General features: G+C 39.4%; 1 protein-coding gene across 7 annotated transcripts in view; it reads left to right on the top strand.

Moving 5' to 3' along the window:
• The window catches only part of ARHGEF28 (Rho guanine nucleotide exchange factor 28), a 397,204-nt gene extending 390,997 nt beyond the window's left edge, over nt 1-6,207 (top strand). For all 7 annotated transcript variants that reach the window (XM_069084950.1, XM_069084951.1, XM_069084948.1 and 4 more), the window contains one exon: nt 5,060-6,207. In XM_069084950.1, coding sequence (XP_068941051.1) covers nt 5,060-5,220 — 161 coding nt within the window. In that variant the 3' untranslated portion in view covers nt 5,221-6,207. The remainder of the gene's footprint in view (nt 1-5,059) is intronic.
• The last annotated feature ends 16,809 nt before the right edge of the window (nt 6,208-23,016 follow it).

Here is a 23,016-nt window from a genome sequence, read left to right as displayed (position 1 = left end):
AAGTTCTGTTGCGACTGAACCTGGTGATCAGCCGACTGGATAATGAGACACTTTGCACTTAGCTGCAAGGACAAAAATACAGCTTGTTGCTGGGTCTAGACTCAAGCTGGTCTTTCCCAGCTTGGTGGGGCCTGTCAGACCTTTCATTTTGCCACTATGACTTTTGGTAAGCCAGGATCGACTTCCTATCACCATGATGCATCAGAGGCTTCAGTGGAGTGATAGTTCTTTACGTATCCATACTTAAACGAATTTACGAGCTCATCCTTGTCAGTGTTCATTCTAACAGAGAAGATTATAACCCCCCCTCGCTTTCTTGTCCTATGTGCCTTTACCTGTACCATCCCATAACTCCTCCATAGAATGCCTAGCCTATCCAGTGTTTTGAAAGCCCTCCTTAGGTGTTGTCATCGTTTGCTTTTTTGAGCCTGGCTCACCCTATCTTTGCCAAGGTGGAAATGCAACAACCATTCATGAGCCTGCTGCCATTGCTGATGGGCATAGAAACTTTGGCCTGTGCCATTTCAACCCTTTTTAGGCAGTCTGTGGCTCCCCTCTCCCAGGGTCTCACCTTACTATCTGTGCAGACATTGGATTGTCTTTAGCCTTAATGTAATCCAGAACTACCAAATTCATGCAACCCACCAGCTTCATCCACTGCACTAATAGGCTCTATAGGCATATTCTACCATGTCCTGCTCCATCGGGTCTTTTAACATTTCTTTTGGTAGCAGTGTGACATCTTTTGTTCTTCCTGCCTGACCAGACTGTGTCCTGATCAGATAGCTCCTGGATGATGTATTTATATCTTCTGGTTTAATTTATAATAAGGGTGTCCATAATGATATGAATGAAGTCAATCCTATTAGGGGTCCTTAACCTGGAGTTAACTTGTTTTTGAAAATATTTTAATAGTTATTTAAGTATCATCAATTTCCTTTGTAATACCATGTATTTTATGAATAAAACCTCATTCTGACAGAGGACCCATACCTATATCAGAATACAAAAAGGTGGCTATGATACAAAAAAGATTAAGAATCCCTATCCTAGGCATTGGATAAGGCTCACATTTAGCATATCAGCAACCAAATTATTATTTACAGATGGTCTAAAAACTGAGTCTTATTATATTCTGCCTCCTTCCCCCCACATCACCATTGTCACTACAGAAACTGAAGGGGCCATTTTGTGTTTTTGTTTCTTTTATACATCCCATGGTCAAAGAATTCTGTACTGGTGATTCTACAGGTGATGACCTAGGCTGGACCTCAGATAATAGATACACTGTGTTTCAGATACAACAACGAAAGTTTTTCCAGCCTGGGAAGGTGTTTCAGAGCTTAAGCTGAACTGGCATAGTTCTCTTTTGAGAACTCAGGCTCACATCCACACCATGATGAGATATTGGAGAACTATAATGGAATTTTTTTTTCTGATGAAAAAATATTTTCATACTCATCAATTCTGGCAGCGTTTTGCTTACATATGAAATTAGGTGATTAATTTTCCTTTTCAAAACTTTAGTTTCAAAATTCAATATAATTTTATTTCAGTTTTTAATTTTTTTAGTTGGAATTCTACATGATCATTATTCTCTCTTGGGTAAAATGTGTGGACAAACGGGGCTGCCCTTGATAAATATACACTGGCTTTCCGGAGATATTTTAGGGATGAAAAAGAGTAATAAAATCAGGAATCATGGAACAGTTTCTAATTTCAAAGACAAACTGTTTGACCTTTCCCGCACAGTTCAGATAGACAGCAAGAAGAAACCACAACGAAGGAAATTGAGTTCCAGGCCAGGTGATACACAATCAAAACAAGCACCATGATCGGTCTGAAATTACAGTGTAATTCATTCGGTTTGGGCTGCACTTGTAACTCACACCAGTCAGGTTGGGACTAAATGATTATTGATTCTCTTCTTTTTTTTTTCCTTTTAAGGGTCTCTCCCAGTTTCTTTATTCACCAGTGTAAAAAATGTAATTCACTAGTTATATTCACTAAAGATTATATTCACCAATATAATAAAATTCACCAAAGTAAAAACTCACAATTTGTACTGAAAGAGTTATATTTTGTGCTTTGGCCCCTGCTGCAAATATCCTTCTCCCTGAAAAACCTAGACTTGCCTAAGACTTTTGAGCATCTAGAACCTCCAGTGTGGTAGTCTTGGGTTTCTTTCTTTCTCCACCTCCTGTCTTGCATATTCTTATAAGCAGTCTTTTGTCAGTTGCCTTCAGCTGTAGATTTCTCCTTCTCAGGGTAGGGTTTCATGGACCATGCTCAAAGTTTCCATCCATCAGAATCTGCTTTAAAAGGCAGAGGTTAGGTTTACCCTTTTGGACCCTGAAGGAGTTTAATATTTATGGCAGTCATTTCAGTAAGAATACTGGCAATGAGAAGTGAAATCTCTTCGATCAGGAATTGAGAGGAAATTGAAAGTCTGTTGTAAAGTCATCAGAAAGGTGAACTTAGTAAAGAAAGCAATATAAGCTGACTTGTAGTTTCTCTGCAAGATGGAAATGAAAGCTTCATGGTTTTTGCTGCTTTTATAGAGAGGTTGCTAACTCAATATCTGGACCAATTTCTGAGATGGTCAGAAAATGTTTTCAGATTTCTTTCAGATAAATGATCCTCATAGTATTCAAGTGAAGGTAAAGAAGTGTATCTTCTGTGCCTTGGTTCACATCTACTAAAAAGAGGACAAATTTATTTACCTATGGAACCAGAGTAAATTTATTCATTTCTATTTTTTTTTCATTTATTCAACAACTGTTAGGTGCTTTGGGAAATGCAAAGGTAATTGTCCATCGTCATCTCAGTGACAGAAGGAAGAGAACCTAGATCTTTTTAGAAGGCTGTATCCTTTCTCTCTCAATACTCTTAATTATATGGAAAATGGAGGGTTAGCCTAGTTTAAACATCAAACTTAGTAATAGCTTTGACTTAAGCTTTAAAAAATTTTAGCCATATCAGACAGGTAACATCTCCTCAGCCTTTCTGTCATTTATAGTTTCTATCACTAAACTCTAGCCTCAGAGGACCAGGTGTATCCTACAGGATTTTCAGTATTTTAAAATCTGGTCATTATTTCCTGAGCAGCACCCTCATGTGAACAGGGTTATTTTTCTTTCTACTGTTGGCACATTCTGCATTTAAAGAGTCATTGATGGCCTGATGCCTACGCAGGGCTACCTCCCTATGGGCTGTTTGTTAGCTTTCCTGGAACAATTACCCAGCCAGCCCTTGGCGTGTGCTTCCCAAGTGACAGCTTATTGCTTCATAGGAGGCCAGCTGCTCTTCCCTTACCAGCCCCCAGGCCTGTTTTCTGCCACCAGGACAGGGGTGGTAATGGAAGAGGGAGAAGGAGCCAAAGGCAGCCTGCACCTCCTGGAGGCGAGTGGAAGTGAGATGCGGGTGGGGTAAGGAGAAGATATATTTGGACCAAATTGGGACTAGCTCCTATCTCAATAGCAGCCAATGGTCATTGTCAGAAGATCATTCCAACGTGAGAGATGTTTTCTACATGGCAATAATATCAATATTTGCATTATTTTTAAAAGCATTCATCAAACTATTTCAAATGGAAGCTGATTTCAAATAATGAGGGAGATTAAACTGAATAATAGAAGCTTTGCCAAGCTGTGCTACTTGGATGGTTTATCAGTGCTTGGAAAAGGAGGGGTCGTAGCATAAAGAGAATGTTAGCCTGGTCTATGTCTCAGTGAAATAAGTGTCTCAGTCCTTCCTCATTTCCACCGATGCAACTTCTATTTTTCTTTCTTTTTTGTTTGTTTGTTTTTTGGAGGGCAATTTGGGGTTAAGTGACTTGCCCAAGGTCACATGGCTAGTTTTTTTGTGTTTAAGTGTCTCAGGCCTGATTTGAACTCAGGTCCTCCTGACTCCAGGGCTGGTGTTCTAGTCACTGTGCCACCTAGCCGCCCCAGCAACTTCTATTTTTCAAAGCACTTACAAATATTATCTCATTTAAGCTTCATAAAATTCTGTGAGATAGGCAGAACAGATAATTCTATCTCCATTTTACCAATGAAGAAACTGAGGCACCAGAATTCATATGACTAGCCCTGGGTCATGTAAGCTCAGGGGAGTCCAGCTTGTATTACAGTCTAGTGCTATTCCTAAGGAATTGTTCATTGTTATGGTTTGACCAGGCTAGTAAGAATGATGATGATGATGATTCATATTGTGCTTTAAAGCTTATGAAGATCAGAGTGTCAGGGAAACAGATTGCAGAGAAAGTAATTTTCTGCATCTACCTTCTCCTTATGCCCTCTTCCTCCCCCGATCGAAATTCAATGTCAGTGGGCTTCATCAGTAAAAGACAGAAGCAGCAATACTGTGATGTTGCCAGGTAACTGCACAGATACAATAATGAAACCATAGGAAGCCTCACCATCATTGATAATAGAAATTATTTACTCTGGGAGTCTTGACTATTGCAGTTACATGATTTCTATTCCTCTTAAATGATTTGCCATAATGGTGACAGTGGGAAGATTCTCTTCCTCCAGTCCTACTCTGCTTCCACCTCCTGTATACCTATTAACCTCAAAAAGTCAAGAAGAATTCACAGAGCAGTAGGCCTAGGGTTGGATATCCCAAGAGCTGTTCTTGGCTTCAGGATCGTCAGATAAAAGATGCCATGTAAATGTAAAGTAGTATAGAGATTTGTGTGTGGTGTACGCGTGAGGATCTGAACCCTTTGTCCCAATGGACAAGTTTAATGAGCCATAACTCATTGGCAAATATGTCCAGTTGGGCCCTTTCCAGTAATCATTAAGTAATGGTAGGTGGGGGCTGTAGATGGCTTCTGTGTCTATGAAGAGTTTCATTCCCTCACTTATTAGTTAACGTGGCCATTATCTACATGATTTTTCTCTCACCAGACTTGCAGTTCTCAGTACAATACAGGCAAAACTAAAACAACCTTGGCGCTTTCAGAAACGGTCCATTTGGGATATCGCACTGGTCCCAGTTGCATCTTCCTATATATCAGGCACTCTATGAACATGTATGTATTTTTATGTTGCAGATTTGGAGGAGAATCAAAGTCAGTGCTCGAAAACATACAATTCAAATCCTGGAAGTGTTCAGCCCTGGCAGGGTCCTGAGGCTAAGTTGAACTTGCCGTCCACAAGCTTACATGATGGGGACAATGGAGATGGAGTTGAAGAAAATATTGTTTACCTCTGATTGTGTGTTGTCATTGATTTTTGTCATGGTTGTTTCAAACAAAACACTAGCACTTTGGAGATAAAGTTGTATTTTTTGCTTTTCTGTTGTGCGTAGTTGCTGTCTATAAGATCTATCTGCTTTAAGAATGGTATTTAATATTCTGTGCAAGACATTTTTTTGACATGAGTATAATGATTAAGTTATTTTGAAAACACTCCTCTTTAAAAAAAATCTTTAACTTATCACAGTCCCTTACAGATACCTGATGGGGAAATCCAATTTAAATGGGCAGAAATATTTTAAACATCACAATGGCATGATAAGAATTTCAAAATCTATTTTTATCACCTTGAATCTCCAAATTTCTCTTAAAACTTAACTTTTTAAAAAATGGTTTTAAAAAGTTCCATGACTGATGGGAGTACTTTTTTTAGCCAGAGGCATTGATTTACTAAAAATGGTGACTACAGAAGGCTGATGAGAACAGGACAGTTCCTTTCTCAGATGCCCTAAATGTGCTATTCTCACTTGAGGGCATAGGGATGAGTGAATCCTTGAGATAGGAACTGCTGTGGTTAAGTGGTTACAATGCATTTTAAGCTACAATTCAGTATCCTCTTTCAACACAACCATCCAAAGGGACCAGAGGTACTCACCAGTCAACTATGAGTAACGTAGTGGAATTCTTGTTAGAGGCTTGGCCTACAACCTTTCAAGTGGTGTCTAGAAAACAGGGACGTCCATTTGCCACTCATCAAACAAAACCCTTCAGTTGTTTTAAAGGGAAAAAAAAACCAAACAAACTGTACTATTGCTGTGAAGTCCAATGCATGTCTCCTTGTTTTCCAGAAAGGAAAAATAGCCAGTTCCTCTCTTTTCCCCCCATCTTCAATGTAATATCAATCTTTGTATGGTAGAAATAAACCAGGAATTATTTTCAACTCTTGTTCTTCAGAAATATTTGTATACTTTTTTTGTCAGTGTCAATAAATATCTTATGCCTCAGTGGTTTCACTTTGTAATTTCTGATATTTAACAATGAACAAAACCTTCAAACTTCATAATAAAAGAAGAAACTTTCCAAGACATTTAATTGAACTTGAATGTCAACATCTATTGGGAGGGGCATTGGGGTCTAGAAACAAGTTGATTTTTGACTTGAAGTTTTAGGTTTATAGCTAAATTATTATTTTTCAATTATTTTATTTTCAATTATTTTAAATTAACATTTATTTTCTCTCCTTCCTACCTCATTTTCCACCTCCCCAAAAAGCAAAAAGAAAACCTTGTAAATAAAATGCATAATCAAACAAAACACATTCCCACATTGACCGTGTTCAAAAATGTGTCTCATTCTGGATATTTTGTTTATCACTTCTGTCAAGAAATGGGTATAATTCTTCATCATTGGTCCTTTGTAAATCATGGATAGTCATTACATTGATCAGAATTCTTATTCAAGTTGTTTAATTTTGCAATGTTGTCATTTTAGCATTAATTATTACTCTGATTCTGCTCACTTCACTTTGTATCAGTTCATATTGGTCTTCCCAGGTTTCTCTGAAATCATATCTTTTGTCATTTCCTATTGCACAAGAATATTTTACTTTAAATCCCCATGGCATAGTGGCTAGAACACCAGTCTTGGAGTCAGGAAGATGCTAGCTATGTGACATTAGTTGAGTCCTCTTAGTGTCCCAGACTACTTTCTCATGAGTTGCCAATCTGTTTCAGCAAAAGGAGCCTCTGCACTGGAAAATCCCTATATTGATGAACGAATACATCCAAGCTATGATCTTCTCCCCCACCTACAAATCCCCAACACACAGTTTATAATGGAGCTTTGTCACATTCGTTAAATTTTACTTATATATATGTATATATGTATATACATACACACATATACACACATATATTTGTGTGTGTATGTAATATAGGTAGATAGATATAGCCACACTATTTGAATTTAATCACAATCACATGGGAAAAGCCAGCAAGGAAATATTTTACAGAACAGAAGGGAATTATTCAATAAACCCACTCACATGCAAGCTGAATTACTCCTAAACCATGAGCCATGTTTATCACATTCTTAAATAGCCCCAGGGAAGGTTTTTTAAATGCCCTCTACCCATTGTTACCATGGTCTACTTGAAAGTTCTTAACCTTTTAGAGGAAAGGAAGCTTGCATTGAGCCCAAAGTTTTTTAACCTTTTTTTGTGATCATGGGCCCCTTTGGCAGTTTTGTGAGGCCTATGGACCCTTTCTCTAAATACTGCTATTAAATGAATAAAATAAAATGCATAGGACTGCCAAGAACACCAATTATATTAAAATTTAATTAAGAAATTATTTAAAAAAACAAGTTCATGAACTCCAGGGTAAGACTGCCCAGTCTATCCCAATTCTTCTCTCCTGTAATCTTAATGTCTTCCTTTTTTGTGTGTGGAGGGGGAACGCAGGGCAATTGGTGTTAAGTGACTTGCCCAAGGTAACATGGCTAGTAAGTGTTAAGTGTCTAAGGCCAGATTTGAATTCAGGTCCTCTTGACTCCAGGGCCGGTGCTCTATTCACTGTACCACCTAACTGCCCCTTCCTTTTTCCATCAATAGTGATGATAAATATTGGACTCATTTTTGCCCTATGACAATCTCTTCATATTCATAAAGAGAGTTGTCAATTAGTCCTTTGTCATATAATTTCTTACGAAGTTCCAATTTTAAAAAATCTTTTTATTGGAACTACTTTTAATCATTGATGTTCTTTTTTTAAAAAATTATGTGTATCATAATCTGATACAGCAAATCGTCAATTTTCCAGTGCAATGAAAACTCAAGTGGTAAGTAGGGATTCTGTCATTCTTTCTGTGTATTATCATGTATTGATGTTTAGTGAAAATATATTTTTAAGATAATGGGGGAAGAAGACTACACATATTTGGAATAATCTGTCCCAAATCCTACATTGTATAAAATTTGAGTCTATATATACTCCCCCTATTTTGTGAATGTGGCATTTGGGGCTTTCCTACTTCCCCCTGAAAAATTAACATAGGTTTAGGCACTCTTAAGTAGATCTACAGGTACTTAAGAGCAGAGTTCCCACCAATGGGTGTGCTTTTACTAGTCAGCCAGAGGAGACAATTCAAAGCAAAATTATTTCATTAAATAGGATAGAGAGAACAGTAGCAATAGAAAATTTCCCCCATAAGCCTGGGGTCACGCTCTTCCACAAAATATACACATGATCACTAGAGGTGTAGACATGCATTAGGATTGTACTTGAAGAATGCATTTGTAGAAAACAAGTGGCCAGATCACACACATGGAGGGAAAACTCATTTCCTAATGATGTAAAGTTACCAGTGTTTTATTTCAACATCATTATGATAATTTCTTTGGAAAGTTGATACTGCTCCCTGATGATCTCTTGTGACTATATACCTTAGATGTTATCTTTTGGGCTTCATCTCTTCAAGCCTTGCATTAGCCATCTCAGCTCTCATCTGCTAGGGTAAAGCCTCTTCCTGTTAGGGGCAAGCTGATGATTATTTAGTTGGTATTATTAGCAACCATATTCAGTCAAAGAAAAATGCCCCCAGACTAAGATTAGTTAATAGGTTAAATGTCTTATTTGAATTCTCTTCCTCTTACCACAAGGATAGGTAGGCATCATTGCCTCAATTTTTTGTTATAAATCACCTTTGTGTCTTAATTGCCTCCCTACATGCCATTTCAAATGATTTTGAGAGCTGCTTTCTCATAAATCCCAAATGACTGCATAAGTCTAAAACAGAGGTGAGGAACCTGCAACCTTGAGGCCACGTGTGGTCCTCTAGGTCCTCAAAGGGCCACACTTGAGGACCTAAAATGCCACATGTGACCTCAAGGCCACAGGTCCCCCACCCCCTGGTGTAAAGTTTGGTCTTCACTGAGCCATACCCTCTTCCCTTCCCATTCCCACCAAGATTTTTTGATTCTTACCATGCAGATGAACCTGAGAAAGCACAAAAACAGAACTAAGAGGGCAGGATAACTGTCTTTTTCTTGGCCCACATTGCTGCCTTCATTTATATGTATGTGTGTGTATTTTATAAAGAGATGGGCACATATACATAAAAAGTATTTACATACATATACCCATATGTACATGTGTGCGTATTATAAATGATATTCACACACATATATACATATATGCATATATGTGTGTATGTGTATATACATATATAGCAACAAAGCTCCCAGCTTTAAGCTGCCCTACAAGAATACCATAGCAAATTTGACAAATGAGCATTTAATCTCCTATAACCTAACTGAAAGCTTTGGGGTATAGTATAGAGGAAATATATTCAGTTGAGGTTGTATGGCATAAAGGCAGAGTGCTGGATTTGAAATTATGTTCCTATCATGACTGATGCTTGCTTAAACTCTCTGAGATTCATTTTCCTCAACCATAAAATGTGAATAATAATACTCGCACTACCTTTCTCACAGAGATTTTAAAGCAAAGTGCCATAGAAGTGTAAAATACTGCAGAGTAGTCATTATAAGCACTTATACTGGTCCTCAGTTTAGCTGCATGCAGGTTTATCTGTTTGGATGGCAAGGAAACAAAGAACCTCAGAATCCTTTTCTTTAAAACATATACCCAAAGAGCTGACTCCAGTATTGCTGTAATTGTCAAGAACTGTCATCCAGAATTTCCTAATATTGTCTCACTTGAGTTTACAGGTAAAGTTGGGGAATGGAGATTCATGGGATTATAGATTTAGGGCTAGAAAGGACCTTGGAGGCCACCAAGTCCAACCCTCTCATTTGCAGATGAGGGAAATCTCTCTAGATGGAATGACTTGTCCAGGGTCACACAGCTAATAAGTTCATGATTTGAACTCTGGTCTTCATGGTTTACAATTTTAGCACTTTGAGCAATATACCACCTAGAAAGCAAGAGGTGCATTCATGCTGATTCCATTCAAGTCCCTACTTACTTCAGACGAGTCTATTTGTAGGCAAAAAAGCCCTCAAACCAAAATTATTTGTGCAGCTCAAACTCTCTATGCCATTTTAATGCTTCTATTATTCAATATAATTTAGAACTCTAAAAAGAAGTAAAAATGAACCTATTGAAATAAATGTCCAAGAAACTCTTTTTGCTGAAAACCTTGCTGACCTGCTTCATCACTCTTGTGTGCTCTGTGTGAAATGAAACGATCCTGCCCCCTCTTTTTCTAAGTGCAAGCCTAGGCTTTCTTCACCACAGCCCCAAAGCTATTGGCAATTTTAAAGCAGCCAAGTGTGTCCATTCCTAGACAAGTTAATGGCTACTTTATCCAGGTAACCTTCATTCCTGTTGGGGTTTATTTTTGCTTATCCCATTCACATAGCTTTAATTCCAGTGGCTTTTAATGCTCTCCACTTGGGAAGCCATACCATCAATTGGAGTGTTTAAGCTTTAATTATGGTCTTTGAGGGTCATTTCTCTTACATTGTCACCTAGCCAAGCCCTGTTCCTGTTCATTCTCTTTGGTAACAAAGAAGATCAGAGGATGGGAGGGAGAAGGGGGAAACAGAAAGGCAGATCTACACCATGTAGAGGAAATATATTGTAGAAATATATGAAGTCAAGTCTGCCTCATGCCCTGACTGAAAACAGAAAGTGTGTCCTCAGGAAACTCTTAGCAGTTTTCTCATTTTAATGGAATCACAAATGAACCCTTTCAGTAGAGCTGCTAGTTGTCAAGGGGCAGATGAGATCTGATCTTGTCGTTCTATAATATGAAATTAATTAAAATTCTTCCTTTTTCTTTATGTCATTCATTAAATTAGGGAGTCAGAAATCCTAAAGAAGGTCCCTGTAACATAAAGTCAGAGAAAAGTGACCCAATTTCTCCAGGCTAAAATACTCTGTCCAAGAATGACTGACTTCTTCCCCAAACCAATGGTTTATTTCATAGGTTTTAAAGCTGGAAGCAACCTTAGAAATCATTTCCAGAGGTGTCAGGCTCATGGCCGGAACCAGATTAAAATGTAATTGGGAAATGTTTAACAAAAAAAAAATAAAAATACAACACAACATAGATAATATTGATTTTTGAATTTCTAAGTCAATATATAACCTACAATCAAGACTTCATGTAGCAGGGACCCTACATCTATGTGATACTAATGATTTAGGTCCAATCTCCAGTTTTACAGAGAACGTAATCTTCTTGAGGGCAGGCACAATTTTTTATTTCTGTCTTTTTATCCCCAATGGCTAACACTGAGCCTGGCACAAAGAGTAGGTCCTTAATAAAGGCTTATTGATTGTTATGATTGATTGCTGAGAAAATGAGGTTCAGGAGTGGAAGTAACTCATCCAAGTCTGTGCAGCTAGTCAGGAGCTGACTTAGAATTTGAACCCAGGTTCTCTGATATTGAATCCAGGGTCTTTTTTTTAAGCAATCGGGGTTAAGTAACTTGCTCAAGGTTACACAGCCAGGTGTTTCTAGGTGGGTGCTAAGTGTCTGAGCCCAGATTCGATCCCCAGGTCATCCCGACAGTGAAGCCGGTGCTCTTACTCGCTGTGCTACCTGGCCGCCCCACTCCAGGGTCTTTTTAAGTCTCCCCTTTCTCTCCACAAAGAAATACAAAGCAGCACTGTCCTTAATAAAACTTGAGGATTCAAGTTAACTGCTTGCAACCAGAGTGAGCAAAGAGAACCTCCCCCAACTTGTAGATGGTCAGAGAGCTACTCTGTGATGGGATGCTGGCCCATAGAAATTGAAGTGGGATTAAAAAACTCAATGACTGTCATCTCTTCTCCCTCAATCAGTGCTCACAATTCCCAACCCTTCCTCCATTCAGGGTGGCATGGAGGAGAGAGAAAAGGAGGCACAACTGGGAAAAGCACTGGAGACAATAATTAAAACAGCCACGGAAAGCACAAGAACACACACCCTGACCATTGTACCTTAATTAGACTCCCATAAATACTGATACTCCTGGGTCAACAAAGAGCAACCAGGAGGGCAGGAGGAAGAATATTAGAAGGAAAGTCACTAACAACCCTGTCTATAACCAAAGATCAAGAACTATGAGCATCTTAAATGATTGGATCAAGGTCAGACGTTACTATTCTATATTTTGAGTGATATATTTTCATTATTCCAGAGAGCAGTCCAAAAGCAGACATCCTGAGACAGTGATCCACTCTCAGCACAGCCCCAAACTTTCTCATTTCATGGTAACCTCAGCATCTCAATAATTTTTTCATCGAGCTTCTAGCTTCCCCCTCCCCCACATGCCTAAAAGTTCTATTGATTAAGAAGTTGGGTCCAAACAACCTTAAAAGCATTTATATCTGAACCATTTAGTAACTGTTTGAAAAAAAGAATATATAACCATTGAAAGAAATATTTTTTTAAATTTTTTAAATAGCTACAACTACTAATGATATAGGCCAACCTATCAAGCACTGTACAACTTCTTAAACTTTGGAATCCAATTGAAAGCCACCACCTTCGTGTTGTTCTACCAGTGATTTTTGCAGGCACTTGCTTTTAATCCCAGCTACAGTCAAAAACCCTGTTTTGCAAGGATATGATGTTTCAAATGGAAATAAGATTCACTGAGCTTTAAGGTCTTCATCTGCTGTGTTTCCCTCAAAAATTTAAAATACCAGCTGGTTCTCAATGAATCTTTGTTGAATGAGTGAATGGATGGATGGATGGACAAATGGATGGATGGATGGACGAACAAAGATCTCAGATTAGCTAGCTAGACCTAGAATTCAGTTCAATTCTTCCACTCGATTGCATTTCTTCTGTTTGAGGAGGAAAAATAAAAGTTTAAAATTGGTAAAAGAAACTTGTTTTTGGGTGAAGTAATTTGAAAGAGAGCCATGGGTCAATGGTTTTGTAGGAGCTTCATGGATGAATAGCTTATAACACATCATAATCAAAACCCAGTTGTTTGGATACCAATCAGATGCTTTGAAGCCCATTAAATCATAAGACTTAGCTATCACAAGCTGTTTCAAATTTTTGTGACAGATATTTGCCCAGGGACAAATGAATCAGAAATGATATCACTGGCAAACAGGATGAGGAAATTAGACTGCATTCTCATAGCACTAGATACTTCATGCCACATCTACTTGATGTCACTGGCTTCCAGACTTCCAGGCTTACAAGGCCCAAATGACTCAATAGCCTTCAAATTGAATCAAACTCCCCATTTGGATTGCGAGTCAGATTAGTACCCAAAAAGATCCAAGTTCTACCCATCACACCCTGCTCTTGACTTGTCTGAATTGGCCACTCTAAGCAGGGTTGGTGAAGGCTTTACCACACTTGGAGCTGGTTTGGGGGGCTTCCTTATCTCTAGTGTTTCCCATTATATTGGAAAAGGTAAAAAAAATGTGTGTGACGTTTCTCCATTACATTGGATGTTATCTTAATGACTATCAAGGCACTTTTGTTTCTCTGTTCTTGGTCTGCTCCTTGGTATTCTGGCTGACTGCCTCACTAACTTTAAAGTTCTAAATCAATGTCAGTTACTATGTCATCTCCATTTCATTTCCATGTTTTCATGCTTACCTGCTCTCTTTTCCACTTCAATCCCAATATCCATATAGATAATATATGTTATTTTGGAATTTTTCTACAATTTGGGGGTAATTTATTATTACAAATGTAGACATCAGCATAGTTGCTCTAGTTGGAGCATCCACATGAACCTTTGAATAAAAATAGATTCTTAGATTGTGTATTGCACATACATCAACAGAACCTAGGTTTTCCTGGAAGCCCCTGGTCTATTTCTGCCATCTTTACAAGGTATGCCATGGTTGAGAGGCTGGTAGGTGTTGGAGAGGCTTAATGGATGCTTATTTGAGGTCCAGGAGGTGGTACACGTTCTAGGAACACAGCTCCTGGTGAATTGAAGCTCCTGTTAGCACTTAAGTTTTCACTCCCTACTTTTGAAAAAATATTAGGCTATACCAGCACAGCAACCCAGGCAAGCATCTTTCCCAGTACAGGAATTCTATGTACCATCAGGATTGGATTGGGGATTTGAAATCCCTTTATTACAAAATCAGAGCTGCCTCCCTATTTCTGGTGGTTTGTGCAATTGGTGTTAAGGTAATGGTGAAGGAAGGTAGTCTCATCACCTGGTCTCTTGAGGCACAAATTGTTTTGGTTTCCATGAATATCAGCCCTGGAACAAATCGAGAAAAACATTAGTAATGGCTATAAAGGGAAGCACATATGAAGAGGAAGGCTTCCTAATGAACCATTCAAGTCTGTTAAGCATTGTTGCCATGGTGATTGTAGGGGGGTTGGATTAATTAAGGCCTGAACAGATGTTGTGAAGTGTGTAGTATGCACTATTCTCTGTTTGTAATTAAAGAGGGTGTGTGTGTATGTTAGGGGGAGAGAGAGAGAAAGACACACACACACACACACACACACACACACACATTCTGGGCATTGGCCACAGCTGACAGTTTCTCAGGTGACAGGAGCCACTGATGACTTCCACAACTCTCCCCCATTGCCTGCTGACCCACGACACATTCCAGACAGAGCAATAATTTAAATGACTATGGATTCCAGGCACGTTTTCTTTCTTTTTTTCTTCTCATTGTGATTTATGGGAGAAATTTCAAAATCAAAAACATGGTTTAGGATCAGTAGGTTCAAACAACGCATCTGTCTGTAACCAAGGTAAAACCAGACTGGATAATTGTGTCCTCATCAGTCTGCCAGCGTCACTCAGCTTGCAGGGTGGAGTTGTGTCAGTGGCCCAGGAGGCTAAGGGTCTTGCCAGCAGTGAGGAGAGAGCCAGGAAAGGCCCCCTGTCCTGCCCATCTGCCACAGAGAGGCTGCCCGGAGAATGCAGCTTATGACTAGAGAGACACAGATGAAATAATACACCAATTAAGTTCTTCTCTGGCCTGGTATATATTTAGATGTTCTAATGTGAGTAGTTTGAATAAAGGTATGAAGTCAGTTCCAGACTGAACTGATTCGTTTGTGCCTTTTTTAAGGGTAGTATCAACCAGTCACTCAGCAAGTCTGGATTACATGCCTACTATGTGCCAAGCATTGTACTCAGCACTGAGGATCCAAGTACACAGGGTGGAGCTCTCCTTAGTCACAATGAACTTAGATTCTAATGGGGAGATATTTACTTATAGAAATGTATATAACATAAAGTTAATAAATGCATATCTATGTATTTATATATACATAGCTGTATGCATATGTGCATGTATAAACATATATCTACCTATCCACCCACCTCTTTGTCAGTCCATCTATCTATCTATCTATCTATCCATCCATCCATCCCTCCATCTATCTATCTATCTGTCTGTCTATCATCTATCTATCCATTTATCCATCTGCCTATCTATCCATCCATCTGTCTACCTACCTACTTATCTATCTGTCTGTCTATCTATCTATCTATCTATCTATCTATCTATCTATCTATCTATCTATCTATCATCTATCAATCTATCTATCCATCTATCCACTACATAAATATTAATATATTTGTGTAGTTAAATATGGTGACCCATAGCAAATATGATAAAGAGTCAGCCTCAGAATAAGGAAAACTTGGATTCAAGTCCAATCTCTTACATATATATATATATACTGGTTGTTTGGCCCTGGACTGACCCTTTCAGTGTCCTAGGAGAGCCTCTAGGACTATTAGTTGCTCAAGGCTGTCCAATCGGTATTGATCAGAGAATTTTTTTCCCCCTCGCACTGGGAGTTTCCTACACCAGTGCAATCATAGACCTGGACTGGATATCCATGCAGAAAGATACATGTGCACAAAGTCATAAGTCAGGAGCTCCAGTTTGGCTTGGCAGACAGGATTACTGGTAGTACAGCACGGATGAAAGAACTTTGGACTAGGAATCAGGCATCTGAAGTTGTAGTCACAAACTCTACCATTTAAATTGTTATAAATGGGTGAGTCATTTCATCATTCTGAGTTGAGATGTCTTTCTCTGTAAGATAAGGGGTTTGTATTGAATGGTTTCCTAAGATCTCAGAGGTCATTTGTCCCTACCTACACTTGAGCAGATCTTCTACCTTACCTCTGAAAAATAAATGGTCACTTGAGGCCCTGGAGCAGGGGGGAGGAACCTGAGGCCTCAAGGCCACATGTGGCCCTCTAGGTCCTCAAGTGTGGCCCTTTGACTGTAACAATATAGTTATAGTTATAACAATATGGTTATTGGTTGATTATTGGTTGATATTAGTATCTCTATTCAGAGAATCAGAGAAGGCTTCATGGAGGAGATGGCAGTGGGTGAAACCTTGAGGGAAGGAAAGGCTTTGTATTCATAATGGCCCTCACTTCCTCTATCCTAGGTCCTCAAGTGTGGCCTCAGATTCCCCACCCCTGACCTAGAGTAACAGGAAACTTGCTACCATACTAGTCAGTCCATTCCAACTTTGAAACAGCTCTAACTGCTATGAAGATTTTCCCTTCCATGAGCAAAATCTGTCTCTGTTCAACTTCCACCCACAGTTCTTAGTTTTGCCCTCTGGGTTCAAGTAAAACAAGTGTAATCCCTCTTCCAGATGACAGCCCTTGAAATACTTTAAGACTGCTATCAGATTCCCCCAGGTCTTCTTTTCTCCAAAGAAATTTCCATCTCTAATGGTCTATGATTCTGTGATTTAAAGCTGTATAAAGAGAAAATATGTATGGATATGACCTATGGTTCACAATAATATTTTGTTAAAAAAAAAACAAACTTCATTAGCTAACAGAACCTCTGCCCATCTCTCACCCCTACCAGAGCAAAATGAACTATGGAATCATGAATGAGGAGAAGGAAAGAGTCAAGCCACTCTTAGTAATTGATAGAAAATATTCTTGGCCATTGCCCCTCTGTTATGGGAATGGGAATCTAAGCTCTTCCCTGCCCCTTGGCTAGGCTTAAGTGACTCTGAGAACCTTCCTTTATTTGAAAATATACTTTGCCCCCCAATAGGCTGAATATGGTCACAAGGAGTCTGTGGCGGGAGGCTTGTTTCTCAGGAATGCCCAGACCTGGTTGCTTTTTGATTGGGCAGTGGGTCTAATGGGCTGTGACATTCTCTGATCCAGGAGAAGGCTATATGTACCCTGATGTGAGGTTTTGTTTTGGGGCTCACTTTGAGAAGAGTTGTGTGATTTGGCCAGATGAGACTCTGGGCAGCCACTGAGCCCCTGGCTTTGAAAACCCAGATGTTGGTGCTTCCCTCTTTGGTAACTGTGACTAGGTATGCATGTAATGGTCAGACAGCTGGAAGCCTGTCTGCTGATGTTTTCCTGTCTGTATTTTTTGTCTGCTTGCAACCTCTGTTTGTATACTCTGAAGTTCGTTCGGGGTGCTGACCTTTTTCCCCTGAACTAGGTAAATGACATATGTTTGATTAAAGCAAGAGTGTTAACCCATTTTGAGTTGCTTTCCTTTAAGAAAGCAGATCTAAGAACCTGTGTTGGCAGCCACCCTGGGTATGCTAGGGTGCTTGATGCTACACCCTCATAGACCTTTCCCCACAATCCTCTTATTTTCTACATCTTTGGCAAGGTATGCTCACTCATGGGGGCATGAGGAAGTGAGTGGAGATTGATGACTGTGGACTTGGCTCAGTAACATGATATTCAGTGAAAGAGCATTTCATCCTCTCCATTATGGCCTTGACCCACCTGGCTTCCAGAGTTGATGTCCATCTAAAATTCATTGGATCATAGATTTAGACCTGGAAAGGTTCTTGGAGATCATGTAGTCCAACTCCCTCACAGAACTTTAATTTTATCATATTTTCAATGAATAAAAATTTATTTTATCTCCTTCCTACCTCCCTTCCTATAACTAAAAAGTGAAAAGAAAAACAAAACCATTGTAATAAATATGCAGAGTTAAGCAACACAAATTCTGGCATTGACTATGTCCAAAAAGATATATTTCATTCTGCACTTTGAACCTGTCACTTCTCTGTCAGGTGATGGGGAAGGTGGAGATACTAAGCATTTATTAAGCACCTGCTGTGAGCCAAGCACTGTGCTAAGTGCTTCACAAACATCAGCTCATTTGATTCTCACACCAACCCTGGAAAGTAGGTGCAATTATGCTTCCCATTTTACAGTTGAGAAAATGGAGACAGAATTATAAGTGACTTGTCCAGGGTCACACAGCTAGGAAGTGTCTGGGTCCCGATTTCCCAAGTCTTCCTGACTCCAGGCCCAGTGGCTCTATCCACTGCATCACCTAGCTGCCATGGGCATCATGCTGCATCATCAGCCCTCTGGAATCACAATTGTCTATTGCCAAAGTTGTCTATACCACAAAGCTGTAAATTTTACAAATTAAGAGACTAAGGCCTATAACAGATGAGGTGACTTGCTCATGGTCAGACAGGTGAAGTCAAGAATTTAGAGTCAGGATTCAAACCCAGATCTTTTGACTCCAAATCCAGCACTTTTGCCACTGCCCCACAACATTTCCTCCCAGAGAGTGAGACCTTTAGTCTCTCTCTCCAAGCTTGCTATTCTTCTGGAAAATTACTTGACATTGTATGTGAAGAGAGACATTTAGAGGGAGGGGTCCTCAGCCTATTCAGCTGGTGAGCACATTGCTGCTTTTCCAGTTGAGCAGAAAATAGAAGAGCTATTAAAACATTGACCGTGAAATGAATTCACTCGATAAGGGAAAAATGGCATGAAGCCAAGGCCTTCCTTCCACACCTGTTTCCATTAACAGTTTCCTCAAATTGAGGCAATGGGTTGATTTGTTTGGGCATTAAGTTCCCAAATGGGTCCCACACCAAAGCTTCTCCACTCCTAATTCTTAGTGCCATCCCCTCCAACATTTTATCTCCTTTATATGTGATTGTTTATTTCCTTCTATGTATATGTCCCTCCTCCCCCACTAGAATGTAAGTTCCTTGAGGGCAGGTCTTCTTTTGAAGTTTGTCTTTGTATCCCTGGTGCTTAATACAATGGTGTCTCTAAAGTCTGGACACATAGGAAATCTCATTAACTATGCAGATTTTCAAGAAATGAATGAAATTTTAAACAACATTTTATTTAATTAGCATAAGTTTTAGCCATAACAATTTCATTTGTAATAAAAATTTTCATTAGCTATTGGGGACTATTTTCCATATTAATAAGATTAATTAAATTTAATTTAATCAATTAATGAGATTTCCTATGTGTCTTCTTTGTCTTCCTATGAAATCTCATTTATGCTAATTAAATAAAGTGTTGAAATTTTAATTCATTTCATTTCTTGAAAATACACATAGATAATGAGATTTTCTATGTGTCCAGACTTTAGGGACACCCTGTACAATGCCTAGCAGCAAGGCATAGTGAATAGAGTGCAGGCCTTGGAGACAGGAAGACTCAAGTTCAAGTCTGAGTCAGACACATACCTGTTGTGTGACAGCACCCTGGAGAAGGTTCTAAACCTAGACTCAAGTCACAGTCCTGCATTGGTGGAGGGAGATTCTTTGCCTATGAGAGTTCTCCTATACCAGTGAAATCACAAGTCTCAGTCTTTATCCTCTGAACTTTAGTGAAATGCCTGGAGTGTAGTAGGTGCCTAATAAATGCTTACTTCCTTTGACTCCCAGCACTTTTCTTTAAGACCACTGCTGCTCCAGACCAGTCAATTCCACCCACCATTCCAGTCACCCCATAATTTTAAAAAATATCATTTTCATAACATCTAACAGATGTCTTTTTTAAGTCAAATGAAGGCAACATAAGATACGCACTTTCCTGATACCTCCTGAGTGTATCCTTAGACCCAAACTTACATAACGTGAACTTCTTGAGGCCAGAGACTGTCTTTTGCCTTCTTTGGTTTCCCTGGTGATCAGCACAGTGCCCAACATGTAGCACTTGTTTAAAATACAGTTATTGATTGATTGTTGGTCGATATTAATATCTCTATTCAGAGAATCAGAGAAGGCTTCATGGAGGAGACGGCCGTGAGTGAAGCCTTGAGGAGAGGAGAGGCTTTGTATTCATAATGGCTCTCACTTCCTCTATTGCTAGTGATTACATCCTGTGTTTGGGAGAAAAGTTACTTCACTACAATATCATCATTAAGCTTTTCTGTCAAGCGCCTTACATGCCATGACTTCTGTTCTTCTGTCTCTTTGGGGTTCCTGAAAGATGTCTGCCATTTCAACCAGTGATTCTCATATGTCTCCTATGTGTCTGAAGTTGTGTGAAACATGGTTCTGAGGGTAAGTCTGAGGCTTCAACCCCTGAATTGGGCAGCTGTTTCATCCTGTGCCAGGCTGCCTGGCAGCCTATGGTCTGCTTCTCTAATGCCAGCCACCGTCTTACAATGTTGACTGCAAGGGGGGGACAAGGCAGGGAAAGTGGATAGATCGGTGCAAATCCATTATCACTTCAGGAAAAAACTCAAAGCATGTGGTTGCATCTGTGCATACAAAGGACAACCCATTATCACCTCCAGATGTGGTTTGTGGTTCACCCACCCTTCAGCTTGACTGTTAAATCTGTTGCACTTTCCACCTTTCTTGTTATTTGAGGATTATCTCTGTTCTCCAGTGGGAGAAACCACTATGACAAAGTTATGGAAGTAGTTAGCAGAGATTAAGATTTGCTTAGGAATTAGCTGAGATTTATGTCCATGTTTCTGGCTGCTAATGAGAAACTTGACTATGCTTTGGATTTCACTAATATCTACACCCTCCCCCTCCACCAAAGCAAAATATATTTTAGATAATTTATATGCTGAATAAAATTGGAGGGAAAAAAACAATGGCTTGAGCCTTAAGAGAGAGAGAACAGGCAAATACTTTAATATAAGGGAAACCACGGAAATCTTTAAGCAAAGTGGAGTTGACTTCAGTGAGTTGATTCAGCTGTGATATTGCAAGATACCCAATAGGAAAAATCTCCTTTTGTCCCACGTGTCTCGTTTAGTGAGAGAGTGAAGAGACTTTGCTCTCAGCAAACACTAGTAACAATACTTGATATTTAGAAAACAGTATTCTTCAGAGGAGCTCAAAGCACCATTTAGAATCAACCCAATACCTTACTTGCTGCCCTGGCAGCTACCTGAAGTGAGGGCAACAGCAATCCCCTCGCCTTGCCCAGCCACCATTAACATGAAGCGTGAAATTCTCTCCCTTCACATCTTAGCTTCCCTGGCTCCTTTCAAGTATCTGCCAAAATCCTGTCTTCTCTAGGAAGTCTTCCCCAATGCCTCAATTCTGGTGCCTTCCCTCTGTTGGTTATTTCTACAGAATCCTGTATATAGCTTGTTTGTACTTTGTTATATGCCTGGTTTCTCCTCTATTAGGCTGTGAGTTCCTCAAGAATAGGAACTATTTGGTTTTTGTTTGTTGGTTTGATTGATTGTTTGCTTTTTTGTTTGTTTTTTTGCCATTCTTTGTATCCCTAGAACTTAGCACAGAGCCTGACACATGACTGATGCTTAATAAACTCTTGCTGGCTGCAAATAAGCTCAGAGTTCTTGCTAAGCCACAGTTTTAAAGGAAAACCAAGAGAAAAGCTGCACATAGGAAAGAGATAAGATTCATTCCATGTCTTTTGGACACATCATCTGATTCTTATCAGGAACATGGCGCATGGGTCAGTGTTTATGTTCTTTTATTCATTAAACAAGTCTTTTTTGAGGGCGCGCTATCTGGCCAGTACTGTGCTAGACACTGAGAGGAATATTCAGAAGACTAAATATTAATAACAAGAATGAGAGCATATTTAGAGCAATGAAAACCTATGCAATAACCTTCCTCATATATATACTTTTGGTACAGTGAAATGAAGGACAATGGATCTAGAAGATGTCTTAACAAAAACTCCCCAAACATTCATTCCTTTAAGAGGCCTCATTTTAGCTCAGCCCTTAACGGAGGCATTAGGAAAAATGAATGCTTACTGCTAAAAAGGAGGAAGAGATGGATGTCTGTAGAATACATGACAGACATATGAAACATTTATAGAAATTCCTTCAGAAAAAATAGACCTTTCACAGAACAAAAATAAAGGCCCATAAAAGGTATTCAGGGGTGGGGAACCTCTAGGTCCTCAAGTGTTGCCTTTCAACAATTTGTTCTGTGAAGTTTGGATTCTGTCAGAGGGCCACATCTGAGGACCTAGAGGGCCATGTGTGGCCTCCAGGTCACAGATTCCCCACCCCTGGTCTTGTCAAACAGAAACAAAAGAGGTTTATCTTCAGAGGGAGCCAATGAAATGGCTAAGATCCAAGACTGGAATCAAAAGCACTCCATTGGTGACAGCCACGTGAAGTCAGCCAACCACGTGTTGATCAAGAAGCATCAAACAAATGGTTTTGTAATATGGCTTTTTGCTTCCAGAGTTGGAAGAGTTTATGGAAAGAATTTAGGGTCAAGTTGGTAGCTCCAAAAATTACAAAAAGGTTATCCTTAAGCAGTCTGGGCTTATTTGATCAAGGCAGATTATGCAGGAAATTGGTTGAAACTGTGAAAGCAGAATAATGTGAGTAAAGAATTCAGAGTCAGGAATGCCCTTGGAATGAAGGCAGAGATAGATTATTGACCTGAGAATTCATGCAGGTAAGCGGTAGGATGTGAAGATAGAATGAGCCTAGATTGTGGTCTGGGATGTCACACTAAGGAATTTATGTTTTATCTTTCAAGCCATGTGGAATTAGTCACTTAACGTTTTTGAAAGGAAGAGAGACACGAAAGTGTTTCCTTAGGAAAATTAATTTGGTAACAGTCTGTTAGAATATGGTTATAGAGAGAAGACTAGCCAGGAGGCT

Source organism: Petaurus breviceps, unplaced genomic scaffold (assembly GCF_028583685.1).
Source record: "Petaurus breviceps papuanus isolate PSGF00001 unplaced genomic scaffold, PetGlider_PUasm1.0 175, whole genome shotgun sequence".
Taxonomy (NCBI): Eukaryota; Metazoa; Chordata; class Mammalia; order Diprotodontia; family Petauridae; genus Petaurus; species Petaurus breviceps.
This window is presented reverse-complemented; position numbering and strand designations above follow the sequence as displayed.